The sequence below is a fragment of the Lissotriton helveticus genome, chromosome 4_1 (genome assembly GCF_964261635.1).
Source record: "Lissotriton helveticus chromosome 4_1, aLisHel1.1, whole genome shotgun sequence".
Taxonomy (NCBI): domain Eukaryota; kingdom Metazoa; phylum Chordata; class Amphibia; order Caudata; family Salamandridae; genus Lissotriton; species Lissotriton helveticus.
The window spans coordinates 1,880,576,220-1,880,603,732 of record NC_136063.1 but is presented as its reverse complement, the minus strand read 5'-3'; the positions used below and the strand labels follow the sequence as shown (position 1 = coordinate 1,880,603,732).

At 45.9% G+C, this 27,513-nt stretch overlaps 1 protein-coding gene across 6 annotated transcripts in view; it reads right to left on the bottom strand.

The window, feature by feature from the left end:
* LOC144827727 (UAP56-interacting factor-like) overlaps positions 1-27,513 on the bottom strand; it is a 523,921-nt gene that overhangs the window by 177,023 nt on the left and 319,385 nt on the right. For 5 of the 6 annotated variants that reach the window (XM_078685931.1, XM_078685929.1, XM_078685932.1 and 2 more), the window contains exon 8: positions 10,049-10,148. In XM_078685931.1, the coding sequence (XP_078542057.1) occupies positions 10,049-10,148 (100 nt within the window). Of the gene's footprint in view, positions 1-8,918; positions 9,028-10,048; positions 10,149-27,513 lie in introns of those variants that run through there. The other variant, XM_078685933.1, reaches the window with a different exon arrangement.

Here is a 27,513-nt window from a genome sequence, read left to right as displayed (position 1 = left end):
TATATTTTTGTTTGTACATTCTGTGCTTGCTGTGTTTGTTATTGTGTTCCTTTTGCCTGCGTTGTTTTGATTCTATGGCCTACTATTTTTCGCCAGGAAGTTCTTTAGTCATTGTACATTTTTCATATATACTCATATTTTTCTTTGTACATTCTGTGTTCAATGGCGTGTTTCTTTTGCCTGCGCTGTTTTGACTCTATGGCCTGCTACCTTTGTTTGCTCCATTCCTGTAACAGTTTTCTCATGTAACGTAACTGGTTCTATTGTACAGTGCTCTGACACCTTTGGGTAAAGTCCGCGTTTTTATAAAAATGCATTAAATAAATAAATAAAATATGCCATTGCAATAGTCCAGTCTTGATGGATAGTGCCTGGCTGCTGCAGTAATGTGGTAAGAAGTAAAGAATGTTCTTTAAAGTTTTTTAAATTAGGTAACAATAAGACGTAATTTGACTTTTCTGAATGTGAGGTTGGAATAAAAAATTATTCTTAAGTTCCTTACTTTCGATACTGTGGTCGGAAAAGTTTGGCCACCAAGAATTATTCCAAAAGGAAGTGCCTGTCCAAAAAGGTGCACCTCAGTCTTTACAGAATTTAGTTTTAGACCGTGGCAGCTCATACAGTGGACTATCACAATCATTCAATTCTTAAAACACAAGGCCACCATGTCTATGTTCTTAGTGATATATACTACGATTTTGGTATCATCAGCATAGGAGACAGTAAAAAATCCAAACGTCATTATGAGTTTCAAAAGAAGAGCCATGTATAACTATTAAATAACGTGAGACTTGATGGAAGACCCTCCACAGGGTAAAGAGCAAGGCTTAGAGGAGAAACCTCCCATAGTAACACATTGCTCCCTTTCATCAAGAAAAGAGCATAGCAAATTCGAAAATCTATCTCGGCCAACCGGTGCCTCAGAACCAAATGATGCACCCTGCCGAAGGCTGTGGATAGGTCCAGTAGGACCACAGCAGCCTTGCCACCCTTATCCATGATGTCCATCCATAATCTATAATTTCCTCAGTAACTACTATCAGCGCCGTTTCTGTGCTATGTTGTGCATTCCTAAAATCGAACTGGGCTCTATCCAGAATGTCATAGTCCAGATTTTTTACCCGAAGACTTCGACGGCAAAGAAGGTCTGGAAACTATGTTTCATTTCTTGCACTCCCTTCATGGAAGTGATTGGTCATGCACGTTTTACAGAAACATCACCAGAAGAGGGAACATTCCCTGTAGAAGGGGAGATATTTCTTCCTCCAGCAGCTTTAGTGCCAAAGCATCTCCATATATTTCAGAGTGTATCCTTGTGCAAAGGATTGAGGCAATAAATACACTGCTCATGTTGATCGGTGCAGATTTACTTCCGTCAACAGAAAGGTAGAATCTGAAAAGAGAGATCTCGGTTTCTTATCACTCATAAGGACAGTGACAAGGAAGGGTCCCTCCGGCCTAGAGAGTGGAGATTTTCCACAGAATTACAGTAAAAACAACTGTCAGTATGTTGAAAGCTGAAGATGCGTCTGGTTCAAGTCCACAAAAGACAAAGAAATTATCAGAATAAGGTCACAGATAAGTCGGAGCAAAGCACTTCTTGGACACTCCCACACACATGACATGCAGAAGAAGGGGTAGTTTCTTACCTGTAATTCCAGTTCTGTAGTAGGGGTATCTCTGTTACAGTCATAATCTAGTGAATAGTCCCGCCCGTGTGCGTTGACCCCGGAGCAATCAAAAATAATCTCTTAAGCTGTCTTAATTGCAGTCCTGCATAGACACTTAAGAGAAAATTAAAGACAATAATGCAGCCTGTACCTACAAGGCTACACTGTCCAGTACTTCAGCTAGAAAGGCCAAGGATATAACAACAAAAACACATTAAGCACAATCTGTCAAGTTTCACCCATAGAGAAACTTTCCTCCCCTCACCAAATCCTTGGAATGATAGAGAGGAAGGTAGGGACAGACAAGCCTCCATAGGCTGCCATTATGTGTCTGGAAAAGGGATACCGTGCCTTTAAGGAACTCACTGGCGACCCTCGGTATCCCAGCATGCTCAGCCCCTTCCTTTTACTTTCAGTTCTTTTTGAAGGTGCATAAAGCAAAGCCTGTAGCATACATCACAGTACCATTTTCTCCACCGGGGAGGAGGGCGGGCGCTTATGACTAACAGATACCCCTACTACAGAACTGGAGTTACAGGTAAGAAACTGCTACTTCTGTAGTAGGGGATCTCTGTGTATCGTCATAATCTAGTGAATAGAATGGCAAGCCCATCCAAAACACACCGGCGGTGGAGAAATAAAGACAACACCACTATTGTGCGAACAGATTCCGCAGTGAAGCCTGCCCAACCTGAGCATCTGCTCTGGCATCCGAGTCCAGACAGTAGTGCTTAGCAAAGGTGTGGACCGACTTCCAAGTGGCCGCCCTGCAGATCTCTGCAATGGGAACATTTCTAAGCAAAGCTGTTGTAGCTGCTTTGCCCCTGGTAGAATGAGCCTTAGGCTTACCCCCTAAGGTCTTATTCGCTTTCTGATAACAGAGCTGGATACATGACACAATCCACCTAGAGATGGACTGTTTCGAAGTAGCCAGACCAGTCCTAACCGACCCATAGTTGACAAACAGCTGGTCGGACCTACGAATATCCTTGGTCTTATCCAGATATAATTTCAACACCCTTCTGACATCCAGAGAATGCAGAGACTGTTCCGCTGGAGTGGAGGGATTCTGGAAAAATTTTGGTAAAATTATAGTCTGATTAACAGGAAAATCAGAAATCACCTTGGGAAGGAACTTGGGGTGAGTACGCATAACAACCTTAGCAGCATGAAATACAGTATAAGGTTCATGGCAACACAATGCCTGAATTTCACTCACCCTGCGGGCCGATGTAATGGGCACGAGGAACGCCGCCTTCCAAGACAGGTGCTGCAGTGAAGCCTTATGAATAGGCTCATAGGGTTCCTTCATCAGCCTGAACAGCACCAAATTCAACTCCCATGAAGGCGGAGGAAGCTGAACCGGAGGGAACACCTTCAACCCTTCCAAAAAATCCTTAATCACAGGAATCTGGAAGAAGGATGTCTGTGAAGGGCATTTTCTGTAAGCAGTCAATGCAGCCAGATGAACCTTAATGGAATGGAAATTAAGGCCAGACTGAGCTAGATGCAGAAGGTACGGAAGGATAACATCCTCCTTGCAGGTCGTTGGATCATAGTTCTTAGACATGCACCAGATGCAGAATCTCTTCCATTTGTAAGCATAAGAGGTCCTTGTAGATGGCCTCTTAGCCTCCTTCAATATGTCCATGCAATCCTCAGGAAGATTAAGGTGGCCATATTGCACTATCTCAGGAGCCATGCCGCCAAACTAAACGATGAGAGGTTGGGGTGCACCATCTGCCCCCCGAACTTCGTGAGAAGGTCCGGCCGACACGGCAGCCGCCGATGAGGCAGGATTGACCGGTGAAGCAGGTCCGTGAACCACCTCGAGGCGAAGTCTCGGCATTTGCTGTTTCCGGTGGTGGCGAACAGATCCACGTCTGGAGTGCCCCACATGGCGAAGATGTCGTCGAGCACTTCGTCGTTTATGACCCACTCGTGGTTTTCTTGAAGCAACCTGCTGAGGGTATCCGCCTGAACATTCTGCACACCTGGAAGATGAGTTGCCGGTATCGTCAGTCCTCTGGCTAGAAGCCAGTGCCAGATCGCCTGCGCCTCCAGTGACAGTGTGCGCTATCTGGAGCCCCCCTGCTTGTTGAGGTAATACATCGTAGTCGTATTGTCCGTCTGCACAAGCAAGGAGTTGGTCTGGAAGGACGGATGAAAGGCCTTCTGTGCCAAGTGAACAGCTCGGAGTTCCAGGAAATTGATGTGATACGTGGACTCCGCCGGAGACCACGTTCCCTGGATCTGTAGATGGTCTGAATGCGCTCCCAAGCCCAGGAGAGACGCAGCCGTCACGATAGTCTGAGTCGGGATGTCCTTGTGGAAATGAACCCCCCTGAGGAGATTCTCTGCCGAGCACCACCATCTCACCATCTCAGGGATTGTTGGGCGTGAAGAGACAACTGAATCCGGTCGTCCCAACACCCTTTCCACTGGTCCTCCAAACATTCCTGTAGCGGCCTCATGTGTAGGCGCGCGTGCGGAGTGAGGAAGGTACAAGAGGCCATCGATCCCAGTAGAGAAGACACCGTCCTCACTGTTGTAGATGGAGCAGCTATGAGAGCCTGAGCCTTCCGAAGGATGGATAAGCGTCTCTCCTCCGAAGGAGACACGCTTGCCGACAGCGTATTGATGGAGGCTCCCAAGTACTGCAGGCACTGCACAGGAATCGAGACAGACTTGGAAAGATTTATGTGCAACCCCAGACTGTTCAACAGGACGGCCGCCCTGTTGAAGTGCAACTGTGCTTCCTGGAAGGTGGAGGCCTTGATCAACCAGTCGTCCAGGTACGGGTAGACAAACACCTTGTTCTTTCTTAGGTGCGCTGCTACCACAGCCATGCATTTCGAAAAAGTCCTGGGTGCAGACTTCAGTCCAAACGGTAGTACCGTGTACTGATAGTGATTGGCGCCGACGAGGAAACGCAGGAACTTCCGATGTTTCCGTGCAATGGGCACATGGAAGTACGCATCTTGCAGATCTATCGCACACAGCCAGTCTCCTCTCTGCAGCCGAGGATAAATCTGGTGCATAGACAGCATTCAAAACTTTTCCCTGCGAATCCACTTGTTTGCTTGTCGCAAATCCAGAATGGGTCTGAACTTCTTCTGGACTAGGAAGAAGCGCGAGTACAGGCCCTTTCCCTTTGAGACAGAGGGACGTCTTCTATCGCCCTTTTTCTTAACAGGGTATCGGCCTCCGCCTGGAGCTCGCGCAGCCAGAACTGCGAGGCAACCGGTGGAATTGCTGGAGCGGACTGGTGAACCGAAGACTGTATCCATTGCAAACAATATTCAGCATTCACTTGTCTTGAGTAATGTTTCTCCACTCTGCCAGGTAATGTTGGATACTTCCCCCCCACCGGAGCAGGTAACAGATGAGGGGGAAGAATCACCTCAGGGCCTAGACCCAGCCGGGCCTTTGGTCGCGGATGAGGCCTGCTGACCACCACGGCCCCTCTGGTGCTTTTGGAACAGGCACTGCTGTTGCTGCCCAGCCTGTCGCCCTTGTCCTCTACCTTGCGCCCCGTACCGCCTTTGGAACGAGCGAAAGGTCTTCTTCTGTTCCTTCGGCTTCTCCAAGCCGACGGCCGTCAATGTCTCCGCCTTCATGCGGGCCATTTCCTCGTCCGCATGCTTTCCAAAGAGGGTCTCACCTGAGAAGGGTAGATTGGCAACCCTCTGCTGTGCCTCGGGCTTCAAGGACTTCAGACGCAGCCAGGCATGGCGCCTCAGGTTAACACCATGGCAGTATCCATGTGCTGCCAGGAGGGAGGAATCCGCAGCCGAACTGATCACCTGGTTGGAGACCATCAGTCCTTTATTAAGGATTTCTTGGAAATCCTCCCTGTTCTCCCGGGGAAGGAGTTCCACGAACCGTGTAAGGGACTCCCAAAGGAATCGATCATAACGTCCCAACAGGGCCGAGGCACTTGCGGCCTTCATAGACGTGGATGCTGTCCCGCAGACCTTCCTGCCTGCCGAATCCATCCAGCGGCTCTTCTTGTCAGGAGGCACTGTCGATGACGGGGTGGTGGCGTGTTGCTTCCTATCTGCAGTCACAATCACTGAATCCGGCGCAGGGTCCAAGCGAAGGAACGCAGGATCCGAGTGAGGGGCCCGATACTTCTTATGCAGCCTGGAAGGCGCTAATTTCGTAACCGCTGGGGTGAGGAAGAGCTCCATGGCGGGTTCCACCAGCCCAGGCACCAACGGCAACAAGGGGCGAGACAACTGTTTCTTGTGCAGGGTATCAAAGATGACAGACATCGAGGGCATGGGCAACGTGAGCGTAATGCCCAGCTTCGCCGCACCTCGCAGCAACACCTCCTGGAAGGAGACAATGTCGTCGATCGGGGACACCCTCGTCCGAGGGGAGTCCGACAGTGTCGGCGAGAAGTCCTTGGCACTGGACGAATCCGTGTGGTGGGATATAGACCTGTCCCTCCTACGGCGCCGTCTGGACCTTGTAGATGAGCGACAGCGACTGCTGGACCTATCTCTCCATGAGCGAGACCTCGGCCTCCGCGGCCTTGGACGTTCCGCGGGCGGACAGGAGAGCACTGTGGAGGCCAAACCGGACGCCTAGGTTGCAGAGGCCCTGTAGGCGGCGACGGCAACAGAGGTAGCGACGCCGACCTTTTACACATATATATGTATATTGTTATCTGTTCCGGGTTCCCGCTCATGGGCGGAGATAATTCAGTGCTTATGACTATTAATGAGTATCCCCTGGAAGAGAACCGGAGGCGGTGTTGGAGTAGGAGGTTGTGGAGGAGTCAGGGTACGCGGAGGAGGACCCACGGGCAAAGGAGGAGGTGTAGGAGACCTCGGATTGGAGGGTGAGTAAACTTGAGAGTACTCCGAGCCCGGGGACTGTCCAACTCTCCTTTTCTTCTTCTGTCCATAGGGGGGCGATCTTGAGGCCCTACCCCTCATAGACAAGCGACGGCGCCGCCGCGACCGTGTGCTCGCTGAAGCCGAAGACTCCGTCCTGGTCCTAGAACGTCTAGGCTTCCTCCTTGACTCGGAGCGTCCCTTCGACGTCGACGATCGCCGCCTCGACGTCGACGAACGCCGCCTCGACGTCGACGAACGCCGCCTCGACGTCGACGAACGCCGCCTCGACGTCGACGAACGCCGCCTCGACGTCGACGAACGCCGCCTCGACGTCTATGAACGTCGCCTCGACGTCTATGAACGTCGCCTCGACGTCTATGAATGTCGCCTCGACGTCTATGAACGTCGCCTCGACGTCTATGAACGTCACCTTGCGTCTGCTTGGCGTCGATGGCCGTCGCTTCGACATATCTCCTCGGCGTCTACGACCTCCGTCTTGACGATGATCTTCGTTTCGATGCCGTTGACTTACGCGTCGATGGTGGCCGGCGTTGTCGCCTCGACGGCGAGCACCGGTGTCTTGACCCATCTCGACGTCGATAATGGCTCGCCGACGAGTCAGTCCTCGACGTCGACCTCGGAGATCTGGACGTTAGTCCAGTCCCCTCGGCGTCGACGGCGCTTCGACCCAGAGCCCTGGGGAGACGGGGAACAGACTGTGGTCATTCCTTTCGACGCCGACAGAGACCAGAGGAGTTTTCTGGCCTTTTCTTTACTGGGGAGCCCCCCAGAGCCTGCGCACGGGCAGAGGAAGGAGCCACTTCATGCCCAGACCCACCTTGTCCTTGCTGCCTTCTCTGTTCCAGGCCTTGGAGCCTGGTCTTCTCCCGGTCCTTCAGGGTCCTTTTAGGGAACTGCAGACAGATATCACATTCCTCAGGAACATGAGAAGAAGGAAGACACAGGATGCACACCCTGTGAGGATCTGATTTTGCCTTTTTCCTCGAGCACTCAGGGCATTTATCAAATAAGGCAGGCATATTTGATAAAAGAGCACTCCAAACACCAGAAAAACTTCAGGAAAGTGAGAAAAGGCAAAAAGCCGTCGAGTGAAACACACTCTAACACTTTAAAAGTTAAATTTTTAGACAAAAAACCCAAAAAAAAGGGAGAGCTCAATGCTCCAGGGTCCTGCTAGCAGGAGCCAGAAAAAAGAACTGAAAGTAAAAGGAAGGGGCTGAGCATGCTGGGATACCGAGGGTCTCCAGAGAGTTCCTTAACGGCACGGTATCCCTTTTCCAGACACATAATGGCAGCCTATGGAGGCTTGTCTGTCCCTACCTTCCTCTCTATCATTCCAAGGATTTGGTGAGGGGAGGAAAGTTTCTCTATGGGTAAAACTTGACAGATTGTGCTTAATGTGTTTTTGATGTTATATCCTTGGCATTTCTAGCTGAAGTACTGGACAGTATAGCCTTGTGGGTACAGGCTGCATTATTGTCTTTATTTTCTCTTAAGTGTCTATGTAGGACTGCAATTAAGACAGCTTAAGAGATTATTATTGATTGCTCCGGGGTCCACGCACATGGGCAGGGCCTATTCACTAGATTATGACTGTACACAGAGATCCCCTACTACAGAAATCGGAGCTATTGCGCCTCTAGGAGTAGTAGGTGATCTTCGAACTTCCACTTTAGGTGCTGAACTTTGGGTTGCTTCAAAGGAGGTTGATGTGCGACTAAACCAACACTGTTGTTGAGGCCTTTGGCCATTTTAAAACCGTTCACCATTTTTAAAAAATTGCCAGGAATTCACAGCTTTTTAACAGGAAATTATTCAGGCACGTGAATGTATGAAATATACAATACAGTAGAACTTTATATTTCCCCTTCATGAACTTAAAAATTAAGCTACAAGCATGCGGAATCAAATGTGGACTGGATGACCTAAGCACACAACCAATGAGTGTATAGAGGGGCTTTCTTGATTTACTATCAAACATGGGGGACACTATCGAGCAATATTACCATAGGCATACCAGAAGTCAAATACACAACATTATGAGCTCATTTGCATCAGATATCCATCCTCCTATAATAAAGCAGTTATTAGAACCAAAGGAATATGTTTTTCAGTAGCCTTCTAGAGGTGTGGGTCTTGGCAGTTTGCGCTGGCATAGGACCTTAAGAGAGTCAACTGTATGTAGCAGGCGAAGATCCCAAAGTCTGAGTGTATCTTATACAGTTCATATGTTTTCTTTGCATGCTCTTATTTCTAGCCTTGTTTACCTACCGTAAAAGTGGAACATGGAGATGGGATCTTGGAAACTTGATTGCTTAACGAAGAAACCGCAAGGAGTCAGTGCTGAAAAAGGGGCTCTTGCCTAGGGGAGAGGACACATGAAAGGGCCACTACCTGAAGAAAGTCAATGTTGTTACTAGAACTCCAGGGTCTTGTCAAGGGGCCAAACCTGGACGTAGTAGATGCCAACAGTTTACCTGGAACAGATGCTGGCAGAGAAATAATGGTAATATTAGAGAACTTGGAGGGAGGGAGGGCAAACTACTATGGAAAGAATACTTCTGGCATTAAGTCTGCAGCTTTATTTATTTTATTTTAAAGGTTTTATGTAGCGCTGGCTAGACCCGGAGGTATCAGAGCTCTTTACACGAGTATCAGACCATAGTTGCAGGTTACTTCGTTACAAAGGTTACACAGTTATTAGAGCATGGTAACAGTTACATGCAAGGTCGAGACAAACAAAAAGGACATATACGTTAAGGGAAAAAGCAGGTAAAGGGAGAGATTCAGGGGAGGGGGTAGGAGCAGGGGAAGTAGACACAGAATGAAGATGGGGAAGAGGAGAGGAGGGTGAGAGACACAGCATGGAAAAAGAAGGGAGAGGGTGACGGGGACAAAAACCAGTAGACAAGCCAAAGCTGCGTCCAAAGTCCAGTAAGCTGTGATTCCAGGGAAGTGGTATCATTCCCCTATCTCTGTTGCGAGAGGCTCCCTTTAAGCAGTGCACTCTCTCAGAAGGGTATCTGAGACTCCGAGGCCTACATACTGGATGCTTCCCCAAAAAGGGGAGAGGGAGTGCTTTGTCAAGGGGTGCTATACCATACGTCTACTGTGAGTGGCTCCCTTGGCTCTGTGGACTCTCTCAGCGGGTTTGCTGAGACTCCAGAGTATAAATATTGGATCTTTCCCCAACAAGGGGAGAAGGAGTGCTTAGTCAAAGGGCACAAAAGGACAGGGGGCAAGGCGGTGTAGCAGGCAATGCTAATACCTCGTCCATGGTCCAATAAATGCACCAGTTTGGGAAATTCCTTTAGTGGGATTAACAAATATATTTCTGGATTAAGGTCCTATCACACAAGCTCACATTGGTTTTTATTTTATTTGGGCAATGATTACATCTGTGATAAAATGTCACTGATAAGAGAAGGCAATGTTACATATTAGTAGACTAGAAATAAAGAAATGTAACACAAACAGAATGAGAATTTGACAGCCATACACGAGCCATACCTGATTTGCTACTGATCCCACGCTGAAGGAGAGTGGGACTCCCTTTGACTGAATTGCGCCTTTAATTCCAACTGCTTGGGGTCGTTTTCGAACATAGGCTCTGATGAAAGAAGAGTTACTTTGGTTATTTAAGTGGTCTTTTATTACTTGAGTAAATTAACTGTAGTTCGAAGTTTTCATTCCAAAGCAAAGTGACACACATTGATCAAGTGAAACATTTTGTTATATAGAAATATATATTACTAATATGTTCCATGTGGAATACGTTACTCAATATCAGAAGTGAGCATTTTAAAAAATAAAATGAAAACAGAATAACCGTAAGAAATTTCAGTTCACCAGATGGAAGTTCAAGTAAGTTAAAATCACGTTGCTGACAACCGTAGGCCGAAAATTCCAAAACTAGGTTCAACTTGGATTATGTCAGATTGCTCAAATTGAGTGATAGTGTAAGAAAATGCATCTTTTTGCATGATCACCTTTGTTTTTTGTCCTGATGCTGCTAGTTTGTTTGGCTCTGTGCACTGGCACGCCGCTAACTATGCCCCAGTGCATGTGCTCTTACCCCTAAAACATGTCAAAATTGGCTAAACTCTGAACTGGCAAACACAACTTACCTATAAGTCCATAATATATGGTGGAAATTGTACCCAGGGCCTGTAAGTTAAATGCCACTCTTGGACTGCTGCACCCATTGTGCCACCCACTATAGTGACAGTACAAACATGATTACAGGTCTGCGTTAGCGACCTGCCTGTATAGTTCTAAAACTACAAATTCAACCTGTCAAACCAGTTTTGACAAGCCAAAATCCTCCTTTTCAATATCAATAAGTCATCCGTAAGGTGGCCCTACTACCCACATGGCAGGGTGCACAATATCTAAATGCAGGACATTTAAAAGGTCGATTTTACATGTCCTTACAGTGATGAACCCCAAAGGCAATTTTCATTGTAGCAGGGGTTAACTGTTCTATATGAACGCAGAGGCCTTGAAAAATCATAAACATTTTACTAGACCTTCATGTCAAGTAACTTCAATAACCTACTCAACCTAACTAATGTACTTGACCCATAAACTGTTCTCAAATTGTGAGATCACTTGCAACTATTTTATTTTACAGAGTAGCCTTTTTCTTCTTTCTAACATGAGTGCAACTTCAAATGAGAGTTCAGCATTTCTACTGTATAAAACAAAAATCTTGTATGATTAATTAGACTACATGTGTGCTCATGTGTAATCGGAATCTGGCCCACATATACCCTATCACATGATCACTGACTTGCCACTCGGTTTACTAATAGCATTGTATTCAGGACAGGGGCAGTATAGTTTCTCAGTTCATGTTTAAACGCATACTTTTAGTAAATATATTAAGGCATGTCATTTACAGACAGCAAATTTCCAAGAAATTGCCAAAAAGCTTTACACTACTTTTGCAGCTTTACTGATAAAACTATATAGTGTATTAACAATCTTTAGAACCTGGGTTTCAGAAAACATTTATCACTTGCACATCACCGAGTAAAGTGTTCTGATTTGGTTCATCCTATTAAAATATTTTTTTCATCACACAAGTATAAAAAATGGGCTTTCACAACTACTGAAATATATTTTTAAATTTTTGTAGAGTTGACTTATTAGCTATTTAAATTCATTGGGAAAAACCGGATAACCTGCAGCCTTTCATTTCACACTTTGCACAGCAGATCAGACAGTTCACTTTACAAAATCTTGGAGCTCTGCAGTCCGAGAAGGAAAAGTAATTGTAAAATGATTTCTGAACTCTGCCTTTGAAAACGGAGCATATGTGACAGGATAAAAACGAGATTTAAAGGCGTCTTTGTCAACTCACCAAAACTGGCGAGCAGGTCCTAAATATAGCTCAACTTGATAACATATGACTGTACTAGCGATTGGCAAATAGATTTTTCGGGGCTTTAAACATTAAGATTCAAAATTTAAATTAATAATGTTATCTCCGGTTAGGAAATTACTACAAATGTCATTTTTAGACTTTCATAATATTTATTACAAACCAAATTCACTGGTGAAGTCAGATTTATATTATTTTGGAAAATATACTATATAAAGTTACCTTTTCCCTGCCTAAAGCCTCTGGAGGCCCACTTGCACAAACTTTAACAAGCAGCTGAACAGCCCCCTTTCATGAGGTCAGAACTTGCAACTAGAGCTGAGCCAAAGGCCTTGGGTGTAGGGAGGTGTTATATTCCTATCACATCTGAACGCCTAAACCTCCAGAGTTATAAATGCTGTCAGCAACCCCGAACATGGCCACTCATATTCCCAAGGAATTTGTGGAAACCGATCTAACCCTTCGGGTTGTCACTTTTGCATGCCAAAGGTGTCAAATAAAAAAAATTGTAAATTTTCAAATGTTTGTTGAAAAGATCTAATCTTTGTAAATAAAACATGAACTGCGAATATTAGACAGATGAAACATCATTGTTATTAACATTACTAGAATGGTGAAAAACAAACAATTCAACCATGTTAATTGTTCCTAATGTTACTCCTATATATCATTAACACCCCATCTTTAGTGACAGCATTTTGGGAGTAGCCTTTTACCAAAACCTGTTGGAATGCTCTAATCCCATACACCTTGGTATAATGTCTCAGGGAACCAGCATCAACTCATTAACAAACACACTCCGTCTCAGTGTTAAGTCGGCGCAGATATCTGCTTGCGCAGCGGTCTTCATTCTTGAGATGAATATTGGGGCATGCGGAGGTGCAACTCGGCCACAGCACCTGTGATAATCCTGGGGTGAAGTACATCCCACCGAAATCAAAAAGGACGCGGTTTAAATAATAAAACACTGGTCATGTTGCATTCTGCTAGAGAAGAAGCATAACATCCTTTCTTAGTCAGGGAAAAAGAAGGCATGGCCTTAAAGCACATAATAAAGCAAGGATACCACGTTCTAGAATGTGTGTCCCAGGAACTTACAGTGCAGACTAGAGAACAACATATTCTAGCAAAAATGAATGAGAGAGGCATATTCTCGTGTTAGAGAAAAACATATGCAAATCATCATTTTAAAAATATGCTAGGTTAAAAAGGAAAACTAAAATGTAAACCAGACAATCCCTGTAGCACATCCTCCCGGTGTTCGGGGGATAAGACTACGTAAAAAATAGCACTAGCACTAATTTTGTGTAAAAAACCTTGCGTTTCATAAGAAAAGTTTAAGAGCACAAACAGATTCAGAGTTCATAAAAACTACCAATTGAGAAACATGAATACTACAAAAAAGAAAGCTATTCCACAAAATGCCAATGCAGCAATCCAAGAGGAATCCGTAGTGGAGGATGTCATTTCCGAAGTGTCTACAACATCCACATCAAGAATGGTGGCAGGGCCCAGGAGGGAGCCTGTAACCACTAAGACCCCAGGCCTGAAAATCAAAATCCAGGCTACGCCGATAGTCTGCACCAGCGCTCCTAACAGATGCCTTAGGCGATAGTGCCAGAGGTGCTGCATTAGAAGCCAAAAATCATTAAGTCAAAGGAGCATCTGGTATTAGCCAAAAAAAGCTCAAGTAGGCATCTTGCAGCAAAGGAACCCGCATCATTTCACAGCACAGAGGCTGCGACGGCAAAGGACGCACAAGCAGATTTATATCAGGAAACTGCGACAATAGCGTGGTAAGGCAGAAGTCAAGCTCACCGCTGCATTAGAACCATAGACAGCGAAACACAAGCAGCACTCTGTGAAACCATACGAGCCTGATGGACCGACTAATTCTTGTTCAGTTCCAGTATTATTGACTCTACAAAATGGTGTTACATTTCGATTTGGCCTCGTAGTGGGATATCCATTGGGGAGCAACAAAAATAAAACCAATACAGCTACAAGGGAAAAAAATACATTCAGAATGCCTCCAGAAATGCTAGAAAATAACGTTAAGAAGGAAAACTAAAAATGTAATCCATATATAATACCTGTACTACTAAAGCCTCTTGAGGTTTATTTGCATGAACATCACCTGGCAGCTGAACAGCCCCCTTAATGAGATGTAAACATGCAGCTGGAGTGAAGACAAAGGCTTTGGGTGTAGGGAGGTGTTCTGTTCCCCTGGCATGATGACCACTTGGGCTTTGTAACTTCAAAGTGGCCTATCCTATCATAGGCAAATATTAAGCTGACACATGGACATGGCCCTCTTTTGTCTGCCCCCGGAACGGAGTTGAAGTGGCCACAGAGGAGTGACTGCTCATGTCTCTAGCCACATAATTGGACCGAGCACAGGAGCTCTGCACAGGGGACATAAGATTATGCCATCTTGGCTTTAGCTAGCAAGGGGCACTGTGAAGCTGGACGTAGGATCCACAGGAACGGCTGCAAAAGTTGGTGGGATTAACTCTGGTTAGGTAGTCAGCCCCAACCGCAGGCTAGTGCCAGACATAAATGTGTCACTCCTGGCAACTCTTAAGAAAACAGAGAGCAGAGATAGGCCTAGGAAACTTCAATGGTGGCAGCAATTTAAAAACTTAAAAAATCAAGAAAAGGAAGGATCCTATGATCCCAAAAACCCCATAGGGATTGTCCCTAAATGTGAGGTTGGTTCTGATATCACCAAGTGGTTTTCAGCCTTTGAAAGGGCTTGTGAAACTCGAAAAGTAAGGAAGTCTCACTGGGTGGGGGGGGGGGGGGGGTACTCCTTTGGGAACTGTTCTCTGGTAAGTGCAGAGACAGACTTCTGACCCTTAGTGGGGCAGAAGCAGAGTCTATGAACTCATGAAGGGCACCCTGATTGAGGGATATGGACTCACTACTGAGAAGTACAGAATCAGGGGCGAGGGCCTCAGAAATCCCAGAGTCAGTCCTGGGTGGAATTTGTAGACTACACAGTAACTACACTAGGTGGCTGATTGACTGGAAGTAAAGTGCAGAATTATGAAGGACTTTATAATTTGTTCATAAAGGAACACATTTTAAGTAACTGCATCAATGAAAATTGCATCAGTATCTGGGTGACCTAAGTTCAATTCCTCCCCAAGAATTGGGAAAGAAGGCGGACCACTGGTCAAAGCAAGGGTAACCAAGACAGCCACTGGAGGTGACCAAAAGAAAAAGGTCACAAAGCCTTCCCAGGGGAAAAAGGGGACCAAAATCCTGGACGGGGAATGGGCCCAAGAACTCTTCCTGGCCCACAAGTGGGTACAAGGGGAAACATTTTGATACTGCAAATGCCTTGTCATTCCACTGTAACAAGAAGGGACACTGTACTGGATATGCTGCCTGTACCAACAAACCAGCCCCTAGTCCCCCACTAGTTTCTATTGGCATGGCAAATCTTCAGATGGGATCAATAGTGCGCCAAGGGCAAATCAGGGTTGACACTGAGGATGTTTTAGTTTCTGAAGGAGAGGGCGGGTTAGTCACTTTGGCTGTCTGTCTCCCTGATTAAAGAAATACCTGCAGTACCCCTTAGTGAATGGTACTAACATAGAAGCTCTGAGGGATAAAGGTGTCAGTGTTACTATGGTTAGATACACTGGTCCCCCCAGAGCAATACCTAACTGGTAAAACCTATCCAGTTACCAATGCGGTCAGTGGCACCACTAACCATGCAATGGCTATGGTGATATTAGATTGTTGGGACGAGTTCCTGGCCTGAAATAGGTGGTGGTCTCTCCAAAGCTCACAGTCGCCCATCTGCTTGGAAATTATCTGGAAAGACATGCAGCCATGCTGCAAATCCCTGAGATAGTGTGCGTGTGTGAAGACAATAGCACAATGCCTAGCACAGGGTAAAAAAGGAGGATTGGAGCCTGACATGATAGCCCAACCTCCCAAGAGGTTTCCACATAAAAGAAGACCAGAACTCCCCTCCACAGGGAGAGGACTTGTCAGTCCAAGAGGGAATTGAGCCCATGGAGCTTGAACCTTATGAGGTAGAGCTCTTGGGACCAAGCGGACCATCTAGAGAACAGCTGTGCTTTGGGCAGCAGGACTGCTCCACTATTGAAGGCATGAGGCAGCAGGCTGCTGCACAGGAGCTGGGAGATGTCAGTGGCTCCCACAAGGTATACTGGGAGGAAGGACTCCTGTACACTGAGGCCAGAGACCCCAAACCTGGGACCACTAGGAAAGTGATAGTGCCTCAGTTGTATAGGGAGTTTTCGCTCACTGTAGCACATGACACCCCCCTAGCTGGACACCTGGACCAGGCCAAAACTTGGGAAATATCGGTAAACCACTTCTATTGGACCCAGATGTCTGAAAAAGTGAAGGAGTTTGTAAGCTCCTGAGTCACCTGTCAAGTCAGTGGGAAGACAGGAATGCACCCAAAGGCCAACTTAATTCCATTACCTGTAGTTAGGGTACCCTCTGAGAGGGTAGGTGTGGATATACTGGGTCTACTTGAACCTCCCACAGCCTCAGGAAACAAGTTCGTACTAGTAGTAGTGTATCACACTACTAGGAATCCTGAAGCTATTCCCCATAGACTAATACAGCCCATGTGGTAGCCAAGGCCCTCCTTGGAGTCTTCACCATGGTTGGGTTTCCTAAGGAGGTAGTGTCAGGTTCCAACATCATGTCTGCATACTTAAACCACATGTAGGATGAGTGTGGAGTGATCTACAAGTTCACAACACCTTACCACCCACAAACCAATGGCCTTGTTGAGAGATTTAACAAGACATTGAAGTCATGATATTGGGGCTCCCTGAAAAGCTTGAAACGAGATGGGATGTTAGGTTGTCTTGTCTGTTTTTTGCCTACAGAGAGGTGCCTCAGATGAGAGTGGGGTTTAAATCCTTTGAACTTCTGTTTGGCCACCCTGTAAGGGGACCGCTCTCACTCGTGAAGGAAGAATGGGAGAGACCCCATCATCTACCAATGCAAGATATGGACTATGTACTAGGACTTCGTTCCAGGATGGCAGAGTACATACAGAAAACATCCAGACTCCTTGAGGCCAGCCAGAAGCTCTGGTATGATCAAAAAACTGCACTAGTAGAATTCCAACCAGGACAACCGGTGTGGGTTTTGGAGTCAGTGGCACAAAGGGTCCTCCAGGACAAAATGAGTGGCCCTTACCCTATCCTAGAGAAAAAGAGTGAGGCAACTACTTGGTAGACCTGGGCACTATCAGGTCCCCCAAAAGGGTGATGCATGTGAACCGCCTCAAACTCTATTGTGACAGGGCTGATGTAACCATGTTCATGGTTACTGATGAGGGTCAGGAGACCGAGAGTGAACCTCTCCCTGACCTCTCCCAAAGCCCCTGAGATGGGTCAGTAGATGGAGTTGTCTACTCAGGCTGATTGCAGACAGGTTATGCAACAGTATGCACTTGTCCCCTGATCAGACACTGTGTTGTACCCATGATGTGGTTGGACACTGGAGACAGATTGCCTGTTAAAACAAAAATCTATCACGTCTGACTAAGTCAATAAAAGCATCAAAGCTGAAGTCAGCAAGATGCTGGAGTTGGGGGGGTCATTGAACCTTCCGAGAGTCCCTGGGCCAGCCCAGTGGTCCTAGTCCCCAAACCTAATCCACAGGGTGGAAAGAGAGAAATAAGGTTTTGTGTGGACTACAGAGGCCTCAATGCTGTCACCAAGACGGATGCAGACCCCATCCCCAGGGCTGATGATCTGATCGATCAGTTAGGGGTTGCCAAATACTTAAGTACCTTTGACTTAACTGCAGGGTACTGGCAAGCTGTCATGGACCCTGGAGAAAAAGAAGACTACAACTAAGGGTGTGCAGTTCCTAACAGACAAGAGGAATTCATGAGTTACAAGTTAAAGAAAAGAGCTCCAATAAGAGCAAGCACCCTCACACCCCCCGAAAGGTGTCATGCTTCATCATTTGGGCATGCGCCTCGTCGGGCCGGCTCTTCAGTGCCCAACGGGCACCCACCAGGGGGCTCTTTGCCAGAGATCTTTTAAGTGCCATCAGGTGAAGTGTGGGTTGTTTTGTGTGGTGATTGGAGGTGGGTTACAATAGGTGCAGTGATGCCAAGTATCAGATCATTTAATGAAAAAAGAAACTGCACACACTTAGTTGTGATTAATTCTTAGGAGCAAGTGTGCTGGACCTTTATAAGCTGTTGGTTCCTCCTCGTTGATGAAGCAAAAGAAAAGACAGCATTCTCCACACCTGATGGGCACTTCCAGTTTACTGTGATGCCCTTTGGTCTAACGAATGCTTCTGCCACCTTCCAAAGGTTGTTGAATTAAGTCCTTGCTGGGTTGGAAGGCTTTAGAGCAGCTTATCTTGGTGATGTTGCTTTGTTTAGCTTTCTGGCAGGATCACCTGGTCCAACTAGGGAATGTTTTACAGACCCTGCAAGCTGCAGACCGAACTATCAAGGCATCCATGTGCCAGATAGGGCAGGGAACTGTTGTGTGCTTGGGCCTCCTTGCAGAAGGAGGCCAAGTCCAACCCCTCCAGCCCAAAATCCAGACCATTCTCGATTGGGAAGCTCTAACGACCCAGACCCAAGTCACGGCCCTCCTTGGCTTAAGAAGATATTATAGGAGGTTTATGAGTGGATATGGGTCCACTGTGACTTCCCTCACAGAACTCACTTCCAACAAGATACAATTTCAAAGCTTTATTCGACATTTGTCATAAAAGCATTACCTCCCTAATTACTATACAAATAAATACTTCATCTAAAAAGATCACATTAAAATACTTATTAAACAATTGGCAGTCGAAAATGCTATACAGATAAAAATACTTGCTTAATTCATAAAATTTGTTAAAACACTGTGGACATGATAGCCATATTTCATTATATCACATTAGCTAACAAAGTGCGAGTGCGAATCACCCATGCCCATCCAAGGAATTTTGCTACAGCAATCGCAAAAAGCGGGGAACAATCTGATTCTAATATTCTAAGTGCAGTCGATTGGCTACGAGTGCCAATATTTAGACAAACAGGACGTAGCCATCTGCGCCGTGGGTTAACATATAAGGGGCAACAAAACAACAAATGGGAAATATGCTCTATTTGGTCTTTACAGAAATAACAGTACTCATCCCGCGGTGGAATCCAATGTTTCTTAAAAGCATTTACTGGGAGTGTTCCAACTCGAAATTGAAAATATAGCTTCCTGTCACGCGGGCTTTCAATTATGTCCCAATAGGCTTCACAGGATGGAACCATTTTGATGTCCAGAAAGCGGGCTGACAGTTTGGCTAATTGCCCAGTGGAATAAATTGTGGAATACACCATCTCCCAGTATATTTCTTTCAATTTCGCTTTTGTCGGAAAACAAGCCACATCCCTGTTACCCCAAAGATGATCTAGTTTTAGCTTTACCAGTAGGCTCCGCAGATCTTTCAACCATGCAATACAGTGAAAACGGTCAAACTTAAGAACATCTGACAATGCTGCGGCATAGTGGGCCAACTCAGGGGTTACCATCAGGCGCCTCCAATACAACAATGGTCGCAATCGGGCTATGTCCTCGATGCTTTTCCTACCAAGGTCCAACTTCAATGGGATTGTAGGTGTGCTTTGCGGGACCATTACTAGCCCTCGGAGAAATCTGTTTTCCGCTACAACCAAATCTACCAAATTTGAAAAACCCCAGAGTTCAGAGCCGTACAAACATGCGCTCAAGACTTTCATGTTGTAAATTTCCAGGGCGCAGTTTATAGGTTTTGTCAGCGAGGCTTTATGTTTTAGTGCAACAGCGCCTGCGAGCTGGCTAAACTTTAATACTGCCGTGTTAATGTGTGATTTCCATTTCATATTGCCCTGTAAGATTATTCCTAAATAGGAAAAAGCCTCTACTTCCTCAAGGGGAGTACCCTTATACGTAATTACACCTTTGAATGTGGACTGTCGGTTCAAACACATAAATTTTGTCTTGGTTGTGTTCAGCTCAAGGCCCCGGTTATCACAGAATTCGCCAAATGCATTGACAGCCTTTTGGAGACCGCTCGGTGTGCATGAAAGTATAAGCGTGTCATCCGCAAACATAAGGACGGGGACATGTGAGCCAGCTATGATTGGGGCATCACTTGGCGATTTTTTCAAGTAGTCCACAATGCCATTGATATAAATGGAAAATAATGTTGGGGCCAGGACACACCCTTGCCGCACCCCCCGTTCTACAGGAAATGGCTCAGTCACTTCTCCCTGGGCTCCCCACCTGATTTTGGCGTAATTATTTTCATGCAGGCGCACAAGAAGAGTGAGAAGTTCTGGACTTAAACCCATTTCAGCCAAAGTCCTCCACAGCTTTTCTCTTGGCACTAGGTCAAAGGCTGCTTTTAAGTCCACAAATACGGCGTATAGGGTGCCGTTTTTCAAGGTTACATTTCTCCAGTAAATAGCAATGAAGTAGAAAACCTGGTCTATAGAGCTAGTCAGGGGGCGAAACCCCGCTTGGTAAGGCGACGGGATGTTATTTTCCTCTATCCATGTTTGCAGTTAATTCTGCACTAGTCGGCCCATCAGCTTCTGTGCTGTATCTATCAGACTGATGGGTCTATAATTTTTTGGAAGGGATTTATCGCCTTTTTTAAATACGGGGATAATTTCAGCTCCCTTCCAAGAGGGAGGGACTTCCCCTCCCATGGCCACTGCATTCGCTAACCAAGAAAAATATATGCACCATGAGTTCCGGTCTGATAAAAACACATCTGCCGGAATACCGTCCATACCCGGGGCTCTTCCCCCCGTTACACAGTCCAAAGCGATACTAACATCATTTTCGTTAAATAATTTGTGTGTAAAATAAACAGTTGGGAGGGGGGGGGGGGGTATCAGTAACTTGCGTTAAACAGGGCATATTGTGGCTCGAAAAACTCAATCCATTTATTTTTAGGAACATGGTTTTGTGGTTGGGCAGCTATCCCTCTTCTGTCCCATTTTACCGTGGACCAAAATAGCTTAGAATCTTTAGCTGCGCAGGCATGTTTCAATTCACACCAGCGTTCTTCGTCCCACCGTCTCTTGGCTTGTTTTTGGGTTAGTCTATATAAGTCCCTCGCTTTCCTAACTGCATCAGTATTACCCTGTCTTAGTTCGCTACTGAAGTTTTGTCGTGCCAGTCTGCAGCTTTTATCATACCAACCCTGTTTTGGTGGATGTTTTTTATCCTTGCATCGGTCTGCTGTTTTTAGGAAGAAGCTTTGCAATTTGCAGAAGAATTTTATGTGGGACTCTATCATGTGGTCTTGGAAGTCTAGCTTCCCAATATGGGGTTTAATGTTATTTATTTCCTCTACCACTGTTCTCTTAAGGTCATCTAGCTTCCCTACATCTTCTACAAAACTTCCCCATTTCAGGTTACGCTGGTTATTTGAGCAGACTAGATCATTGGTCACCAATTCAACCCTGTTTTGCCCCACAATCCCCTGATATGGGTGAAAAGTCATACACAAAGGATTGTGATCACTTTCCATTCTTGATTCCACAGCCATATCTATCAATTTACTCCAGTCCCTCACATCTAGTAAGAAGTAGTCTATTCTGCTGGATGCCCGGCCGTTATCAAATGTGCTATTCCCATTTCGGTCAGAGGGCGTACGCCCATTTGCCGCTCTTAGACCTCTTGCTAGGCAAAGACTCTTCACTTGAATGGCCAAAGCACTCCATCTTTTAATGGCAGGCACCTCTAGCTGGGGTATTCCCCATTTACTATCCTCATCCTGACACAATACCCTATCCTCCTCACCCAAGGGTTCAAAGGTAGAGTTAATATCCCCCCACTATAATATGTGGTTCCAAAGTTAGCAGCTCTAATTCCTGTTCTAGGGCAGACACTACATCTGAGGATTTCCCACCTCCAACCCCCCTGGCATATATGTTGAAAAGAGCAAGCTCCTGTCCATTGTCCCATCTAATATCAAGTCCTAAGATATCATTTGTTGGTAGGGATCTTTGTCTTATTGTACAGTTCAGCGACTGGCGTATCCATATCAATAGGCCTCCTGAAGGGCGGCCAATTTGATTTTTTGTTGCGGGGATAAAAAAGTTTATATACCCCTGTCGGAAGACTGGGCTTAGTGACCACGTTTCTTGTAACAGAATGATATCAAAGAGATCAAAAAAATCGCACCATTCTGGGGTTACTATTTTGTTTGCTATGCCCGCAATGTTTCATGACATTAAAGTCAGGGTAGGTTTGTTCAAATTTGGCCCTGCCTGGCCCGGTATCATTATATGTAAGTTCGAGTGTTGGGGATAATCTAGCCTCCAAGGTTACTACGGAGGTGTCTGTTGGGACCGGTAGTTCTTGTTCAGTCAACCGACCGTTGATCCTTACATATTTAGGATTACTATTTCTGTCCTGTGAGACATTTTCCAGCCCTCTTGCGTTAAGGTCTAAGGATTCTCTACATCTTCCTGCCTGTATGTTAGTTTGTGTGCGCACATTATTGAGAGCAGTTGAGTATGTTGACATCCCCTGCATGTTTCCTGGTTCATTCGTTGGTCCTTTGAGTCAATCGCACTCATTTAAATTAGACAGGGCACAAAATCTATTTTCCATGGTTAGCCCCCAATCACAAATTTGGCCACCTCTTGCCTTTCTGCTACCCACAACTGACCACTTGGTCCTTAGCACGCTTGGGTTTGCTATCAGTCCTCTTCTACTATAGAAGAAGTCCAGCGTGAGTGGGATTATTTCTGCTGTTCTACGTTGGGGGGGGGGGGGGGGGGGGGGGGGGGGGGGGGGGGATAGGTTAGGTACGATTTCAGGTAGAACTTCAGGGCCTTTGAGATTCAATACCACACAGTCGCCCTCAAATTTCTTAGGGCTACTTCCTATCCACTTCACTCTTCTAGCTGTTAAGAGATCCTCTGACAACCTTTGTTTGCCCCAGGGAGAAATGTGCATGTTATTACTCAACCAGAGCAATGCTTTATTTAATAAAGATTGAGGAGATTCAGTCTGGCCTGTTTTCAGGGATGGAACATTGGCAAGAACTAGTATCAGGGGGGAAGCTTCTACAATTAGCTCTGCCGGACCTACTTCTAATCCCAAACCAGGTTCCTCAATGAATGGTGGTCTTGCCGTAGGACCTTCAACTGGAGGGATATTTATACATGATTCTGATAGTAGTGGGAGGGAATAGGTTGGAACTGTTGTCTCTACTCCTTCCCCTGGTGGTTTTTCCATGGTTTGTTTTTGCTCAATCTTATCTACAACCTGATTGGGTATGTCCCCCACATTATCATTAGTGCTTTTCAGGAGGCTCTCAAGTTTATTAACTTTATCAGTAAGATGATCAATCTTAGATAACAAAGGTTTAATTATGCGACATAATTTCGAGTCCAACATGCCCATAAGTTTTTTAATATTGGCATCGTCCCACCCCATACTACCGTTGTCATCTCTCCCTGTGTCTTCTAAAACACTTTTATTCGGGGGAGATGCTGGCCTTTTCTTGCTTGAACGCAACCCACCTCGTTTGGACTGAATCTTAATGGCCCCTTTTGCTACTCTCGGCGCGGGGACAGGTACTGGTTGGGGGATATCTTCCTCTACTAGATCTAGATCCTGGTGTAGGTCAACTAGGTCATCCTCCACTATTGTGTCTGGGTTTGAGTTGGTTGAAACATTTAGCAGAGGCCTATCCGTGTTTGATTGGGAAGATGTTACAATGTCATTTGTTGCATCCAGATCCAATAAGTTCCCCATTGAGGTCTCCATTTGGGTAACTATTGGTGAGGTACTAAGTCCCAAGGAAGACCTTCGCTCATTATTTATTTTTGCCACTACCTGGACTAAATAATTGTCCATGGTGTTGGAGGGAGCGATAAGCGATTTTTGTTTGGACATAACCAAAGCTAAATGCAGTATGCAAAAATATGCTAGTGTCCTACTTCTAATAACAGTACTATTCCACCTTTCACAATAAGCAGACAGTAGTAAAGCCTTAGAGGCTTCAGCAACGGGTAAATACCTCGCAATGGAGTAATGACAAGAGTCTTGGTCCAGTTCAGTCCTGGCCAGTCTTGGACTGTCTTAGACTGTCCGCCCTTTGTCCGGGCTTCGTCCGGGCGTCCCGCGAGGACCCGGCTTTTCAGGCGCCTCCTGGCGCAAGATGACGACGCGCACAGCGTGCGCGAGTGCAGGGCCCCCTGGGATACCGAGTCTGCTCTGCTGCCACTGATGTCTCCAGGCGCGGCGGCGGTGGTAGCTCGGCGTGTGGCGAGTGACCCAGGTGACTGGCGAGGCAATAGGGGTTCCAACTCTGCTTTCGGGATTCTGCAGCAACACCCAAGTAAGTGAACTGGACAATTAGCTGGCAAAAGGCTTTTGACACCATAAAAGAGGCAATGTGCTCTCAAGGCTCCAGATTACTCCAAGCAGTTCATAGGGCAGACGGATACATCTGAGCTAGGGAAAGGATCGGTCCTATCCCAAACCAAGGACAATGGACAATACAAACATGTTGCTCCCATAAGTAGAAGGCTACTCCCCAGGGAGCAGCGTTTGAGTTCCATTCAAAGGGAGGCCTTTGATGTGGTTTAGTCCCTGAAGAAGCTGAGACGATACCAGTTTGGTACTCCCTTCCTCACTCAAACTGACCACAGACCTATCAGATGGCTGATGCAGATGAAAGGTGAAAACTCAAAACATTTGAGGTGGTCCATATCCCTACAAGAAATGGACTTTATAGTGGAACACAGACCTGGGTCTGCCCATGCCAATGCAGATGGCCTTTCCAGATGTTTCCACTTAGACAATGAAAACTCTCTTGGGAAAGGTTAGTCTAATTTTCTTTCGTTTTTTTGGGGGGGGGAAGAGGGGTAATGAAAATGACCCTTTTTGCATGGTTACCCCCCACTTTTTGCTGAACCTCTTATGCAACCTGACTTGATGTGCCCTGAGTTCCTGCCAACCAGGTTCCCAGGGCCTGTGTTTTTCCCCAAAGCTGTACCTCTGTACCCACAATTGGCACATCCCTGGCAACAGGTAAGGCCCTCGTAAAAGGTACCATGGGTGGGGGCGGAGCTAGCTCGTGACCAAGATGGCTGCTTGAGCCGAGACCTCCCTCGCTTCACACACCTATCCTTCAATTATCCGGTGAGCTGTGGTCCTAAATCCTGCACTGTGACGCTGTGGGGCTTCGCGGCCGTAGCGGAGTAGAACGCTAAAAGAACGGGCTTTATACCAGCCTACTCCTGCTGCCCGAGCTGCGGTCAGTTCAGTTAGTTCCGTTAGTTTTATTTCGATAATTAAAAATCATCATAAAAATACATAGTAACAATACATTTACCCCTAAAATATCATTAAATTACATTTCTGAACTTTACGACAAATTTAAAATAATTAGATAAAATTGAACATCAGAAGCAAGGTATATAAGTCAAGAGTAGAGGTAGAAATGAGTTCCAGTTCACAGTTCGATTAGTTTCTTGTATTTCTCAATCTAACCGCTACTTTTAAAAAACTTGAGATGGCACACAAGGTATACATAGCATTTGCTTTCTGTAAAAATAGCAGGGCTGCTTTCGCATGGCGTAGTTTCTGTTTTCTAAGAATGTGAACCAGGAATCGGCGCCTAGGCAATTGATAAAATGAACATAAAAGTACAAAATGAAGGGTGTCCTGCGGAGAGCTATTGTCGCAGCCGCAGGCACCCTTCTGCTCAATCGTTGCAGTAAAACCCGAAGGATAGGCTAAAATATTAGGTAAAAGATTGAGCCTAAAACAGCACATTAAAAATCTGGCCTGTTGATTATACATCAGGAACAAATAAGGTTCCATGCCCACCCCATTGTCCACTAAACCATGTGCAATTACTGACGTCTTAACCTTTGCCACATTTAGTCTGGTTATTGCAAAGTTTTCTAGAAGCAATTTCTTTACTGTAGCTTTACAATTGTTTGTAATTAGAGACTGGTCAGAAAACAAATGAGACTGGTCAATATTTATCAAAGTATTTTTAACGTATTTTAACCAGGGAATTTGCAGTGCATTGTCCCTTTGCAGACAGTCTTTGGCGATTTCCCTGCTCAGTTCAGCCTCTGGATTAGTCCATATTCTGATCCATGCAGTGATTGGCCTAATCTTCACTTGGTCCGAGATGTATTGTGTCCCCAGTTCTGAATAGGCAATATCAGCGGAGGTAGAATGTGGGATTTTGAGGATTCTACGAAGAAACTTATCTTCTTCGATTTGCAGCTTTTTCGGGTCCTTGAATCCCCACACCTCCGCACCATATAATGCCTTTGGCATAGTGATTGATCCATACAAAGTCATTATTTGTTCAGGGCTCCAACGCCCCAGTCTATGCGCAAAGCTTAGAATTGCCCCATTAGAAGACACCAATTTAGAACAATGTTCCTCCACCAGTGGTTTAAAGTGCATATCGCCATCCAACAAGAAGCCCAAATAGGGAAAAGTGTTAACTGTTTCAAGAGTATGTGTCCCTATTTTAAACACAGGCTTATTAACTGGTTTCTTACCCGCCACCATGACAAAGGATTTTTTTAAGTTTACCGATAGGTCCAGGTCGGCCATAAACTTCACAAAGCCGTTCACCAGTTGTTGTAGGCTGCTCGATGTGCGGGCCAGCAGGACCGCGTCATCCGCGTATAATAGTACTGGGATTTGACGCGATCCTACTCTTGGGCAATCCAGGGCAAGGGAAATGAGGGTGCTTTCCAGACCATTAATATATAATGAAAAGAGAAAAGGCGCAAGGATACATCCTTGCCTTACGCCTCCTGAGCAGGGGAAAGCCTCAGTACGCCCTCCCCTCTGGGCTGAAGCGCACCCTAGCCATGGTGTTCCAATGGAGCTCTTTTAGAATGTTAATGAGCTCCACCTCCATGCCCATGTTGTACATCATGGCCCATAGTTTGCTTCTATTAACATTGTCAAAAGCTGCAGCCAGATCCATGAACACCATAAAAACGGTACCATTACTAGCTTTAGTGTATTTGGCCGTTAACAAATACAAGTTCAAACACTGGTCACTAGTAGATCTGCCCACTCTAAAACCATACTGGGTATCCACTATAGTATGGTGTTCCTCCGTCCAGTCCATTAGCCGATTCAAGATCACCCGCCCTAATATTTTCGCAGAGATATCGATTAAAGAAATCGGCCTATAACATTTAGGATCTTCTCTACTCCCTTTCTTAAAGATGGGTACAATCAGTGCGGTGGACCAAGAACGTGGCAGGCCAGACCTAATGACTGCGTTAAGGACCCTTGTTAAAATCGGTGCCCAGAGATCTATGTTGCTTCTGTATAGGTCTGGGGGTGTTCCATCAGGTCCTGGTGCTTTATTGGGGGTAAGACCTGAAATCGCAGTTTTAAGCTCTTCCAAGGAAAAGGTTACTTCCACACTCCTGTCACCCTCCCATGCTCCCTCCTGCATGACCGCCTTGGTGTTATTATACAGGCCCTCAAAGTGCATAACCCATTGGTCTGGGAGGATACTCGAGGTAATGACTGGGGCGGTATTATCCTGGAAACACGGCCTATTCACAATT